General features: G+C 39.0%; 1 protein-coding gene across 1 annotated transcript in view; it reads right to left on the reverse strand.

Annotated features, from left to right (window-relative positions):
* GIPC2 (GIPC PDZ domain containing family member 2) overlaps positions 1-15116 on the reverse strand; it is a 70819-nt gene that overhangs the window by 24712 nt on the left and 30991 nt on the right. The window contains exon 3 of the mRNA XM_004431528.3: positions 7575-7755. Within this exon, the coding sequence (XP_004431585.2) occupies positions 7575-7755 (181 nt within the window). The remainder of the gene's footprint in view (positions 1-7574; positions 7756-15116) is intronic.

The following is a 15116-nucleotide window of genomic DNA, read 5'->3' on the forward strand; positions in this document are numbered from 1 at the left end:
CTGAGGGACCTCAGCAAGGTATTTACCTGCTCAAAGCCTCAGGTTACTTATCTGAAAACCCCGCAGGAATGGCATGAGGATGAAATCGGGCCAGAATAGCAGTAGTCCTGGTAGTAATGACTTACGTTTACGTAGCACTGTGTGCCAAGCACTGTTCTAAGTGCTTCACATATGATAACTCATTTGATCTTCACAACACTTTATGGATAAGCAGACAGGCAGAGAGGGGTCAGTAACTAGTGCAAACCCACAAAGGTGATAAGCAGCAGAGAGAGGAATTAAACCCAAGCAGTCTGGCTCAGTCTATGCTCTTAACCACTATACTATATCGCTTCTAATAAAGCAACAATAAATGGTAGCTCTTACTGCTATTAATAGAATTACTTGATTCTTAATGTACCTGCCTCTTCAGGTAAACTGTAAGCTCCTTGAGGACAGCAAACATACTGACTCACCCATAACACTTGTTAGAGAGCTGGCTCTGGGGGCTCACTGTATGGGTTAGAAGCCTGCCCCCATCACTCACCAGTAGCTCTAAAATTTTGGACAAATCACTGATTTGTATGGTTGTAAGGATTAAATTATTTCCTACTTAGAAAGTACTTAGCAAAGTGAATGGCAACTACTACAATGATATACTGACATATTGCACTATTTGATATGAGATGTGATACCATCATGTCTTTCTAGGATCTGGAAGAGTGCCCGTGTCCTCAACAAATATTGCTAATCACCAGCTCACCTACATTGTTTTTCCTGTTTCATGTTGGTTTATCTTGTTTCCAAAATTACTCCTTCAAGAAAAGGCTACACCTTCATAATACTAATTTTTATTGAAGACTATGCACCAAGGAACTGTTCTATGATTTTCTCATGTGTTTAATCATTTAATCCTCACAACGGCCCAATGTGGTAAATACTATTATGATCTTCACTTTTTGTATCAAGAAACCAAGGCATAGAAAGCTTAAGTAATTAACCCAATGTCACATTATCACACAAACCCATATATGACAGAGTCTACGTATTTAACTACTTACACCTTGTTTCTCTTTTGTAACTTTTTTTCGTATTCACCAGTATATTTGTAGAATTTAGTATACGTGAAAAGGTACCAAAAGTGTTTGTTAGTTGAAAGTCTTCTACTAGAAATAGCATGAAAAATAGAAAGTATTCTTTAAATGTTTGAAATGTCTATCTAAAAAGTCATATAAAACTTAAAAGCCAAAGTTTCTAAATATGAAATAGACTTAGTCTTTGAAAATGAGTTCACCAGTGAAGGTGAATCACAAAGATGAGGTCCGAGTTTTCCAGCTGTGAATGACTCAAAGGACTCAGAAGTATTTCACATACTGAACATCCTATTCTGATGGACACATAGCACAGAAATGAAACCTCTTAAAGAAGACATAGCCCAGAGATCTGTTACCAAATCTAACCCCAAAACAAAGACTATTCAAGCTTTAGGAGGTAAACTTTTTCTTTCAACTCCCTTTCTGATTTTGAAAACACTTTACAGAAACATTTCAGGCCTCCTTCCACAAACCTTTTTTCATAAAGGGCAATAATCACAAATTAAAGAAATTCTCTAGGACAAATGAAGTAGAGACTCATCTAAGTAAAAGTGAATTGAAGCCTCAGATTTAATATTTTTCTGCAATTAAGAGGCCTCATAGGAAACAAACCAGTTGAACCGGTCCTAGAGCCAGATAAATTGAAGAACAGATTTTCATAGCCTTGGGAAAATCTAGGTTTACAGGGCAAACTCTGCAGGGTTGAGCTCATTGTGGAGACATGCTCCTTTTCATTGGCAAAAGGGGAAAGGAAGTGAGCCATGCCCTAAAAAAATACCACTAGACACATTCCAACCGATACTTGATAAGGACTGGGAAGACTGCCATCAACTCATGGCTAGAAGAAGGAAAATTTGGATCAGAAAGCAGCTGACCAGGAGAAACCATGTTAGGTATGGGAAAGATTTCCCAATAAACTACAAATTTTTAGCAAGGAAGTCATTTAAACCAGTGGCTTTCGCATGGTTTTTTGCTGTGACCCATAGTGAGAAATATATACATTATATCATGACCCATAAATATACACAAATATATATAAAACTGAAAGACACATATATATACAGAAACAATGTAATTGAAACAGTATTTACCATTACTAGGCACAAAGCACTATGAAGTTTTCAATTCTATTCTACTTTGTGATCTAAACTCACTGGTTGAGATCCACTGGATGAAAACAGTGATTTAAACTCTAACCAGCACAGGAGATTCTAAGACTGTGTTTTATCATGGCCTTTATTTCTCCCTCAGAGCCCTACAGCCAACTTAGGGAAGCTGAAATGGAGCACCTGCTCTTGGGACAAGTGACTTGTTCTTGAGTACTTGGGTAAAGGCCACCCAGAAGCTATCTTCTCCATGTCTGGCCATTCCTCACTGTGCTGGCTCCTCCTCTTTCTACCTCTTAAATGCTGAGGTTCCCCCACAGCCCTGTTTTTGGTCTTTTTCTCTAATTACTGTGAGTTACCAGATTTCCATAGCTTCAAATTACTTATAAATGCCATTCCCTAGGCCCCAATTCTCAACATCCATCTACCTCTTACACATTTCCAACTGAATTCTCCCACAGATTTCAAACTCATCAGGTTCAAAACTGCACTGAAGGTACAATCTTCTCTATCTTCTCATCCAAATCTATTTCTTTTCCAGTTTTCCTCATCTCAAAGAATGGCACCACACTCAATCCCTCAACCCAAGCCACAATTCTGTGGGTCATTATTTGCAATCTCTTTTCCTTTCTAAAATCCAAGCCTCATCATGTTACTCCTCTGCCTAAACCCCTTCATCGGTTCTCCATTGCCCACTCTTTATCTTCATATATCAAGCCCTTGATTATTTGGTCCCTACTGACTCTTGAGCTTCATCTCTTACCATGCAACCGCCTATGACCTGTACTCCAATCACACTGACATACATGGTATTCCCAAACATATGATACTGCTCCATACCTCTGCACTTTTGCTTATTCTATTCCTACTCCCTAGGACAACCTTCCCCAACGTGTTCACTGAGAATGCCTCTTAAGATTCAGCTCAAATCCCTTCTTCAGGAAGTTTTCCTGAACTCCTTAGGTAGACTTGATGTCTCCCACTTTTATACCTCCAGTACATTTTAGCACCTCTAACATCCTTTATTGAATTTCTTTCTTCTTTTTTTGGGGGGGGGGGTGAGGAAGATTGGCCCTGAGCCAACATCTGTGCCCATCTTCCTCTATTTTGTACATGGGACACCACCACAGCATGGCTTGATAAGTGGTGCGTCAGTCCACACCTGGGATTCAAATCTGCGAACCCCGGGCTGCCAAAGCAGGGCACGCAAACTTAACCACTACACCACGGGGCTGGCCCCTGAATTTCTTTTCATATCCATCTCCACCCACTAGAAATGAGGTTCTTGAAGGCAGGAACTGGATCTTATTCATACCAAGCAGGCAGTATGGTGATGGAACACAGTAGACTCTCAAGAAACAGTGACTATTACTATCTTGGCAACTGGCACCCTAAGACCAGAATATACTAATGGCTCAAATATTTGTTGAATGAAAACATCAGTATGTTCTTGCCATCTGCCCAAGGCCAGAGGACTGCTAAGATATCCATCCTGTACCTTCTAGATTGTTAGGGAGCCCAAGATCTACTGCCATAGTCAAAGAACTTGCTCTGTAACTGGGCGGGGAGGGGGGCCTATCAGCCTCTGTGTTAGCTTCCTAGGGCTGCCATGATGAAGGACCACCTGGCTTAACCAAAGAAATTTATTTTCTCACAGTTCTGGAGGCTTGAAGTCTGACAACAAGCTGTCATCAGGGTTGCTCTCTTCTGAGGTGTCTCTCCTTGGCTTGTAGATGGCTGTCTTCATGTTCACATGGCATTCTCCTCTATGTGTGTCTGTGTCCAAATTTCCTCTTCTTTAAGTACACCAGTCATACTGGATCAGGGCCCATTCTAACCCAGAATTTCATTTTAACTTAATTACCTCTTTAAAGACCCTTTCTCCAAATACAGTCACATTCTGAAGTATCAGAGATTAGGACTTCAACATACAAATTTTAGGGGGGGGGTCACAATTCAGTCCACTACTACTAGACTGTGAGCTCCTCAAAAGACAAGAGCTATAGCTTAGTCTTCTTAGTATCTGCTGTGCCTAGTGGAGTACCTGGAAAATAGTAGATTCTCAATAAATTATTTGTGGGATACATAAATAAAGGAACTTCCCAGAATATAGTCCAAATCTGGATTGTGGTCCCTTCCAAATCTGGTGGCCAGCACCAAGAATGTGGCTTTACTCTTTCCCTGAAAGAAAGCTTGATACTATCATGGTCTCTAGATAGTCCACTGCCAAACAGCCATTTATACAGCACCCAACACCAAGCAGAAAAATAAAATCCTTGAGACCAGACACCCAAAGCCAATTGATAATATCCTCCTCCCTCCAGATCCATTCTGATACACCCAGACTGAAAGTATCATGCATGGCTAGAATCAGATTCAAAGTCAAGAGAAAACTAACACTGCTCTGTCTAAAGAACAAGGTGTAACAGCTTAGGAGAAATGGTAAAATGAACACCTGCTAATTTTTTCCTACCCAAAAGGAAACTTCTCTCTCACTGTTCTGTGTGATTTTGGTGGGCCAATCCATCATGTAGCCTGCCTTCCCCACTATCAAGATGGGCATGTGATCTAATCAGTTCCCCCCTCTCCCAAGAATTTGAATCCTGAGTGGAATAACATGAAGACAGGAAAAAATTGGAGGGTGTCAATTAAGCCAGTGCCATGAGAGATTCCTGGTTCACACATCCCTGAAACAGCCTTGGTTCCTGACCCTCCCAAGGCTTGATCAACACTATCTTTTTTTCTGAGACCTACCTGATAGTCTTCCCAAAAATGACTTTTCATTAAATTAGAAAGTGTTTATTTTGTAGCTCTCAATCAAAGAATCTTGGCACATATAATGGCCCTTTGAATGAGATGTGGCTAGTGGTGGCTGTAAGATAATGGAAACAGGAACAGGCAGTAAGGATTCTCCCATCCATGGCTGAGATATCCATGTGCTCATCATCCTTGTTATGCCACTGCAAAGCAGCCAACTACACTATGCCATCTTGTTTTTTGGGACACAGTCCACATGTCTCCCCAGGCTAAATTTTTTGAAAAGTTAATAGGAAAATGTCAAAATACTGGAGTGTGTGGCCATTTCTGACAGCTTTTGGTAAAGTCCCAGAAATGACTTGGCTTTAGCCAAGACGGCCTATGTGAATGCAGAGAAGAGAAAATTCTGCCACATCTAGACTGGCCCTCTTCTCCAGGTAGGAATCCAAGATGGCAGAGAGTCAGATAATCATGAAGGACTATAAAATTTGAATCAATGCATCAATGATAATGCTAGAAAACACAGGAAGGGAGGAAATAGCAAAAGATAGGATTCAGACCAAAAATACTGGGGGAAGCCTGATCCCCCAAGTACCTCCTGATGTATACTCCCTCCTTGGCAAAGAGCCAAGTGCTGGGAGGAAGCCAGAGGATGAGGAACAAACTAGTGTTGCCTTTATCCCAGAGGCAAAAAGATAAGTAGCAAAATTAAAGGCTAAAGGATGGGCAGAGCAGCAAGGCCTACTTCTAACAGAGAAATCTCTAGGCTAGGGCCCAGAGTCAAGGACCAACTCAGAGTGGAAAATGCATATAGACCAATAGATTTAAGTTGGGTTGAGTTGAGTTAAGCTGCCATAGAAACCTTGGAAAATAAAAACCTATCACTGCTCTAAAAACCTATCACTGCTCCAAAATCAATTTCCACATATCCTAACCCACACCACCAGCAGACTTTGGGATGCTGAAATAATAAACCCACATTAGGAAAATCCTACCCAGTTCCTTCTCAAATGTGTCCATAGAATTCACGTGAGGCAACAGAGAGCAGGTTCAAATTCAATAGTAGCCAGGTACATAAGGCAGTACGGTACACCAACCATCTACACGTGCCTCAGATATTGAAGGAAAATATCTAACCATGGAGCAATAATTGCTAAATACAATGACCTCTATAACATCCAAGACTAATACCAACCTAGCATCCAAGTTAAAGTGTATCAGCAACTTTCTACAAAGATACAGGGACCACAAGATTTAGACGCCGACAACTGGAAAAAGATTAACGCTAGAAAATAGATCATATGGTGGAGATAAATGTATCAAGACATTATATTCCTTAAGTTGTACTAAGAGAATGACTTTGATTTACAAAGAGTCTACATCAAATAAGAATATCTATCTCAAACTGCCTACATCCTATCAGTTTATATGCTATGATACCTGGGGAGTTGGTTAGCAAACAAAGCCTTTTCAAAAGGTGCTGCTGGATAGAAACCTGAGCGCTGCCCACCTTCTTCTGGAAGAAGTGAGCTCAGATGCCAGGATACACCATGCAGAATCACAGCATCTATAGTATTGGTTCCTAGAATGGTCTCTCCAGGAGAAGCACCGGCATAAGGCATCCTTTTCTTACATCATCTGTGGAACTCTGTCTCCCAGAAGTAATATCACCTACACTGTATTTCTATTAAATGGCATAAAATCACTTGGAAGCAGAGAAAATTTCCATTTCCATATGGCTAGGATCTGTCACTTACTTAACAAGGGAGAGGAAATGTAATTCCCCAGACCCACTGCATTCTCCCACCATTTTCATTAACTTCCCTGAGAAAATAGCCATTAGAGACAAACTATAAGGAATATTTATGTTCTGTAAGCAAAAGAAAGAACATAAGGTGGGTGGGGTCATGGATGAGTAAGGGCAGACCTAGAATGATTACGCTGAAGATATTTTAACACTGATGAACACTAGGCCATCATTTGGCTTATTAAAATAGTGCTGGGTAGTGAGAGAGAAGCTGGCACATTTTCCTGTAGATGAGATGGCCCTGGGGGTTTGAACAATAGTTGGAACACAGCTGCCATGGCTAAAACCAAGCAAGTACAGATGCCACACCAAAGTGGAAGTAATGTCATACCATCTCATGCTGCCAAATTCAAAATGCCAATGGAGGAAAAGTACTGAAGGAAGTCTTTAAAATAGACTAGATAACTACTTTAAATACCAATTCTATGTGTAACTGAAGTTTCTGCTGTTGAGGTCTATGAACGACAATTATTATGGTTTAGAGAGCTCAATCAAAAACCTACTGCCCAGCAGGATGAATGAAATACAATGTGCTGTTCTTAGAGTCTGGAACTGCCACAAAGTCAAAGTCACTAGACATTATTAGACTTTGTAACTCGAAATGTCTTTTAGAATATGTCCTTCTAGGCAATTTTTTTCTCCTTCAAGAGTTGTATCCCTTATAAATAGTGCTGTCTATCATTTTCTATGTTCTTAACTGATATACTAAAAACACATGATACCACATCTCAGTTCTCATTTCCCTTAGAAAGATAAGCTGAGGAAGGTAACATTTCAGAGAGACACACACACACACACACACACACACATATACACATACCCCCAACTTACCAAATGCCTTCTTAGGTTCTATTAACTTCAATGTAAAGAGTTCCTCTTTTTTTAATTCTCTTAACTTCTTAGCAACATCATAATGACGGCACCCAACGATATTTTCTCCATTTATGCATTCAATATGATCGCCCACACAGATTGTTTTAACTGAGTCAATTAGGCTACCATGTTTAATTCTCTGAAAGAAAGAAAATTAAGGATAAAAGAGAACTGTGTAACATTACTTTTCATGCTCTTGAGACACTATATACAATATATTGACATATTAGCAGTGCAGTTTAATGCTCAAAGACGAAGGCCAAGCAACAAAGGACAACCATCTTACCTCATTCGGAATTCAGCTCTGTCAGCCACCACCTCTGCTGAAAAGCTTTTCCTGACATCCCCCCGGCTACTCCCCCCAAGACTGGGTAAGCACTCTCGTGCCTCCACATAATTTTTGCTACATATGCTGAGCTCTAAGCTAAGCACTCAGCATTCATCATCTCATTTAATTCTAACAACCTTTATGAGATTCTCATGCCATAGATCTGGGAAACAGAGGCTTAGGAAGATCAAGTAATTTGCCAAGTTTAACATACCATAGTGCAATTGTTCATTTACCTCTCATCCTCCATTACCGAACTGTAATATCCTTGGGGACAAAGATCGTCTTATTCACCATTGTATGCCCTGTGCCTAGACAATGCTTGCACAGAAAAGTCCCTCCACGAGTGATTGTTGAATCATTTCAACATGAGGCCCATTGCATGAGAACAGAGACTGAGCTTCTACTGGCTCCATTTTTTAAACTCTAGTTACAAATGCAATGATTCAAGAATTGGTACAACCTTAGCTAAGAACACTGGCAACTGATAAGACACAGGTGTGGTTACCATTTGGGGAGCCAGTAAGAGTGACTTAGACTATCATTTTTCATTTATACATTTTAGGTGAGGAAAACTTAGGACCCATGGGAAAACTTCAAATTGGTCTTTCTTAAATCTTTTACTTATAGAAGTAATTTAATTACTTTTATATAATAAATCTATAGTGCAGAGTCTCAAAATGAGGCCTAAGACTCCCTAAGACAGCACTAAGAATTTCTGAAAGGATTTTAGGGGCAAGAGCTCCAGAAAACTCTGCACAGGTAACAGCCCTACAAAGGTTGTACAAATTCTACCACAGTAGTGAGGAATGGGGCAAAACGAAGGCCACACTGCCTCAGGAGTCACAAATCCTTCACAGGAATGACAGGATAGAAGTATTAGGGATCGCTACTATTGTGTAATAAAAGCGTGTGTAAAAGCGTGTGTATTCCCCACTCTTGCCAGCTGAAGGAATAACATCTTCTGAATCAGCAGGGTGATTGATCACTGTGTCCAAGAGTTGAGAGAACAACTGATCTCATGTAGCCCAGCATATCTCTATAATAATATCAGAAAAAAAAAACTATAAAAGACTAATCTGGGAAGGTTGGGTATTTTTAATTTTTAAACTTTATTACTATACAGTCATGAGTCACTTAACAATGGGGACACATTCTGAGAAATGTGTCGTAGGGCAATTTTATCATTGTGTGAACATCATAGAGTGTACTTACACAAATCTGGATGGTATAGCCTACTACACATCTAGGCTATGTGGTACTAATCTCATGGGACCACCATTGTATATGTAGTCCATCATTGACTGAAACGTCATTATGCAGTGCATGACTGTATACCAAAACTCACAATAGGTTTCTTTCTTACCCCCAAATTTTAAGAACATTGCTATGTTCATTGTAATAGCAATTGTTAATATGCTTTATGCAAATGAAATAACGCCAATTCAAACAGAGCTCATTATTTATAATTACAAATAGTGAATTATAAAGCAAAGAAACCAGAAATTTCATAATCTAACTGACATTGTTTTATTGTAAGTCCATATTAGCATTATAAGCTAACAGAAACAAAGGTAACCACAACACACCACTCAGTACAACTGGAGTCTCTAAACTGTCATGGAAAAATGAGCAAGATTAAACAAAAGACTACAGTCTAAAGAAACAATGAGGGCCGGCCCTGTGGCTTGGTGGTTAAGTGCGCGTGCTGCAATGCTGGTGGCCCGGGTTCGGATCCCGGGTGCACATCGAGGCACCACTTCTCCGTCCATCCTGAGGCCGAGTCCCACATACAGCAACTAGAAGGATGTACAGCTATGACATACAACTATCTACTGGGGCTTTGGGGGGAAAAAATAAAATAAATAAAATCTTTAAAAAAAAAAAAAAAAAAGAAACAATGAAAAAATCTCTATTAAATATTCTGTCCCTAACCACTCTTAAGCCATTAGAGAATGTGAAAAATCTGTAACTTTGACTTCCTTAATTTTTAATTCTGATTTATCTCTTGATACCTTCTGAACACATTTTTTTCCTTTGGTCAACTACACTATACAAATTTCATTGTCCCACCACACATTTTTAGTTTTTTAAGACTTATTGGGGGCCAGCCCCGTGGCATAGCAGTTAAGTTTGCGCGCTCCCTTCGGCGGCACAGGGTTTGCTGGTTCAGATCCCGGCCATGGACTGACACACTGCTCATCAAGCCACGCTGTGGCAGCATCCCATATCAAGTAGAGGAAGATGGGCACAGATGTTAGCCCAGGGCCAATCTTCCTCAGCAAAAAAAAAAAAAAAAAGAGGGGGATTGGCAACAGATGTTAGCTCAGGGCTAATCTTCCTTGAAAAAAAAAACAGAAGACTTGTTAGAATTTTATTAAAAATAAGCATTAGATTAAATTAATTAAACGAAAGACTTTAAAGACATGTATGAATCTTACTAGTAAATTAAAGGTCAGAGTAACAGAAATTTAGGTTTGCCTGGGCCTGTAAGTAGCCACAGAGATCACCAGAAGAATGCCCAGACAGAGGGAGGAAAGGCAGTTACCAGAAGTCAGAGCAGGCCACAAGGCGAGGATCCAGGGGGCAAGAGAAGAGTCAAAGCATATGTAATCATCAGGGGCAGCAGATAAGGGTCTGGGATGAAGAGAAGGAAAGTCAACATAAGAAACCTGGAGAAGAGCACCATAAAGGAGACCAGATGTAGAAGCAAAGTGGCAGATGTTAATTATATGTTTTGTGGTGCCTGAGTCTTAGCCTCTTGTGTGTGTAGAGAAAGGTAGCAATTGAGACAAGTTTCTGAAATCTAATATACTTTGATGATCATGCCATAACTTGACAGAGATTAATAATATTGCTAAAAGTGCTGCTTGGGAACAAAGGACTAGGAAGAAAAAAGGAGAGGCATTAATTCTATACTTATATTTCCTGAATCGCTTAATACCATTCTCTACAATGCTTAGAACTTTGTCTCATCTGGCTTTGGAGCTTAATGCAGCAAAAGGCAGAGAAGACAAATATTTTTTGGAAGATAAGATTTACAACATTACTAAACTTAGAGCTTCCCAATCATTTCAGACGATTACTAGAGTATCTTCCACTATTTCATCCCACATATTTACAGAACTCTGTCTTCTCACCACAGATATCAGCAGGACTCTAGGGCAGCATCCCACCCTCCTCAAAGTCTCAGGCATCAGATCCAAGGTTGTTTGTCAGGTTCAAGGCTGTTTGAGCTGCAAGCCCTGCCGCCAGTCAGCAACTCTGAGATCTGTGCTGCCGACCCTCCCAACACTGTCTTCAAACTTTGCTTCATAATAATAAACTAACATTCATATAACAACGTGAAGAGTTATTTCATTTAGTCTTCACAACAAGCCTCATTCCATTAACAAATGAGGAAACCAAAGTACAATAATTACATGGCTTGACCAAAATAACACAATAGAACTGGGTTTCAAACAAACGTGGTACCAACACAGACTCTATGACTCTAAATTATGATGAAGCCTAAAATATTTACCATCTAGCCCTTTATATAAATGTTTGCCAACTCCAGTCTTGAACTGTTCTAGGAACTTACAGGTTTTGTTATAAGTATACTCTAAATTTTCTGATTAAGTTACCTACACACTCTTGTTCTGGGAAATTTTGATACTTGGGTACTACGATCATGAATGTTTAAGTCTGTTGTCTATTCACCTGAAAAGTTTCATCTGTGGGAACCATGCAGTACTATTTTTTATTTAATTTATCTAAACTAAAAACAAAAACAAAAATAATTCACTCATTCCTCCCATTCTCCATACTCCACCTCTGGCAACCACTAATCTGTTCTCTGTATCTATGAGCTTAGTTGCTTTTATACGTATATATATATTTTTTTTTTTAATTCCACACATAAGATAGATCATACAGTATTTGTCTTTCTCTGTCTGACTTATTCCATTTAGCACAATACCCTCAAGGTTCATCCGTGTTGTCACAAATGGCAAGATTTCATTCTTTTTTTACGGCTAAATAATACTCCATTGTATATATACCACAAATTCTTTATCCATTAATCCATCAATGGACACTTAGGTTGTTTCTATATCTCAGCAATTGTAAATAATGCTGTAATGAAAATGGGAGTGTATTTATCTTTCCAAATTAGTGTTTTCATTTTCTTCAAATAAATACTCAGAAGGAGAACTGCTGGATCATATGGTAGTTCTATTTTTAATTTTTTGAAGAACCTCCATAATGTTTTCCATAGTGGCTGCACCAATTTACATTCCCACCAACAGTGCACAAGGTTCTCTTTTCTCCACATCCTCGTCAATACTTTTTGTTTCTAGTGTTTTTAATCATAGCCATTCTAACAGGTGTGAAGTAATAGCTCATTGTAGTTATGATTTGCATTTCCCTGATGATTAGTGATGTTGAGCACCTTTTCATGTACCTGTTGGCTATTTGTATGTCTTCTCTGGAAAAATAACTGTTCAGATCTTCTGCCCATTTGTAAATCAGATTGGCTTTTTGTTTGTTTGTTTTTGCTATTGAGTTGTAGGAGTCTTTATATATTTTGGATATTAACCCCTTATCAGATATACGATTTGCAAATATTTTCTCCCATTCAGTATGTTACCTTTTCATTCTGTTGGTAGTTTCCTTTGCTGTGTAGAATTTTAGTTTGATATAGTCCCACTTGTTTATTTTTGCTTCTGTTGCCTTTGCTTTTGGTATTAAATTCAAAAATCATCACTAAGACCTATGTCAAGAAGCTTACCGTAAACCTATATTTTCTTCGAGGAGTTTTTTGGTTTCAGGTCTTACATTCACGTCTCTAAATCCATTTTGAGTTAATTCTTGTGTATGGTGTAAGATAGTGGTCTGGTTTCATTCTTTTGCATGTGGCTGTCCAATTTTCCCAACACCATTCATTGAGGCCAACCTTATATAGAGACTGTCCTTTCCCCATTGTACGTCCTTGGCTCCTTTGTCATAAGTTAATTGGCCACATATGTGTGGATTTATTTCTGGGCTCTCTATTCTGTTCTATTGATCTATGTGTCTGTTTTTATGCCAATACCACACTTTTAACTACCATAGCTTTGTAATATAGTTTGAAATCAGGGAGTGTGATGCCTCCAGCTTTGTTCTTCTTTCTCAAGATTGCTTTGGCTATTTGGGGTCTTTTATGGTTCCACACAAATTTTAGGACTGTTTGTCCTTTTTCTGTGAAAAATGCCATTGGAATTTTGATAAGGATTGCATTGAATCTGTATATTGCTTTGGGTAGTATGGACACTTTAACAATATTAATTCTTCCAATCCACAAGCACAAGATATCTTTCCATTTATTTGTGTCTTCTTCAATTTCTTTCATTAATGTCTTGTAGTTTTCAATACACAGGTTTTTCATCTCCTTGGTTAAATTTATTCCTAGGTATTTTATTCTTTTTGATGCAATTGTAAATGGGATTTTTCTTAATTTCTCTGATAGTTCATTATTAGTATATAGAAATGCAACTGATTTTTGTGTATTGATTTCATATCCTGCAACTTTATTGAATTCATTTATTACTTCTAACAGTTTTCTGACGGAGCCTTTAGGGTTTTCTATATATAATATCATGTCAAATGCAAATAGTGACAGTTTTACTTCTTCTTTTCCAATTTGGATGCCTTTTATTTATTTTTCTTGCCTAATTGCTCTGGCCAAGACATCTAATACTATGTTGAATAAAAGCGGCAAGAGCGGGCAGCTTTGTCTGTTCCTGATTTTAGAGGAAAGGTTTTCAGCTTTTCCCCATTGAGTATGATGTTAGCTGTGGGCTTGTCATATATGGCCTTTATTATCTGAGGTGTGTTCCCTCTATACCCTCTTTGTTGAGAGTTTTTATCATAAATGGATGTTGAATTTTGTCAAATGCTTTTTCTGGACCTATTGAGATGATCATATGATTTTTATCCTTCACTTTGTTAACGTGGCATATCACATTGATCAATTTGTGGGTGTTGAACCAATCTTGCACCCCTGGAATAAATCCCAATTCGTCATGATGTGTGATCTTTTTAATGTATTGTTGTATTAAATTTGCTAATATTTTGTTGAGGATTTTTGCATCTATGTTCATCAGGGATATTGGCCTGCAGTTTTCTATTTTTTTTTTTTTTTTTTTTTTTTGGTGAGGGAGATCAGCCCTGAGCTAACATCCGTGCTAATCCTCCTCTTTTTGCTGAGGAAGACTGGCTCTGAGCTAGCTAACATCTATTGCCAATCCTCCTCTTTTTTTTTTTTTTTTTTTTTTCTCCTTCCCCAAAGCCCCAGTAGATAGTTGCATGTCATAGTTGCACATCCTTCTGGTTGCTGGGCCTGCAGTTTTCTTGTCTTGTGGCATCCTTGTCTGGTTTTGGTTTCACGGTAATGCTGGACTCGTAAAATGAGTTTGGAAGAGTTCCCTCCTCTTCTATTTTTTTGGAAGAATTTGAGGAGGATTGGTTTTAATTCTTCTTTGAATGTTTGGTAGAATTTACCCGTGAAGCCATCTGGTCCTAAACTTTTGTTTGTTGGGAGGTTAATGATTACTGATTCAATCTCCTTACTAGTAATCGGCCTGTTCAGATTTTCTATTTCAACGTGATTCAGTCACAGTAGGTTGTATGTTTCTAGGAATTCATCCATTTCTAGGTTGTCCAATTTGTTAGCATATAATTGTTCATAGTAGTCTCTTCTGATCCTTTGTATTCTGTCATATCAGTGGTAACATCTCTTTCATTTCTGATTTTGAGTCTTTTTTTTTTTTTTGTGAGGAAGATCAGCCCTGAGCTAACATCCACGCTAATCCTCCTCTGTTTGCTGAGAAAGACTGCCTCTGAGCTCACATCCACTGCCAATCCTCCTCCTTTTTTTTTTTTACCCCCAAAGCCCCAGTCGGTAGTTGTACGTCATAGTTGCACATCCTTCTAGTTGCTGTATGTGGGACGCGGCCTCAGCATGGCCGGGGAAGCAGTGTGTCGGTGCGCACCCGGGATTCGAACCCAGGCCACCAGTAGCAGAGCACGTGCACTTAACCACTAAGCCACGGGGCCGGTCCTGAGTCTTTTTTTTCTTGGTGATCTAGCTAAAGGTTTGTCAGTTTTGTTTACCTTTTCAAAGAACCAGGTCTTAGTTTCATTGATCTTTT

This window comes from Ceratotherium simum, chromosome 2, assembly GCF_057802395.1.
Source record: "Ceratotherium simum simum isolate JZ-2026a chromosome 2, ASM5780239v1, whole genome shotgun sequence".
Taxonomy (NCBI): Eukaryota; Metazoa; Chordata; class Mammalia; order Perissodactyla; family Rhinocerotidae; genus Ceratotherium; species Ceratotherium simum.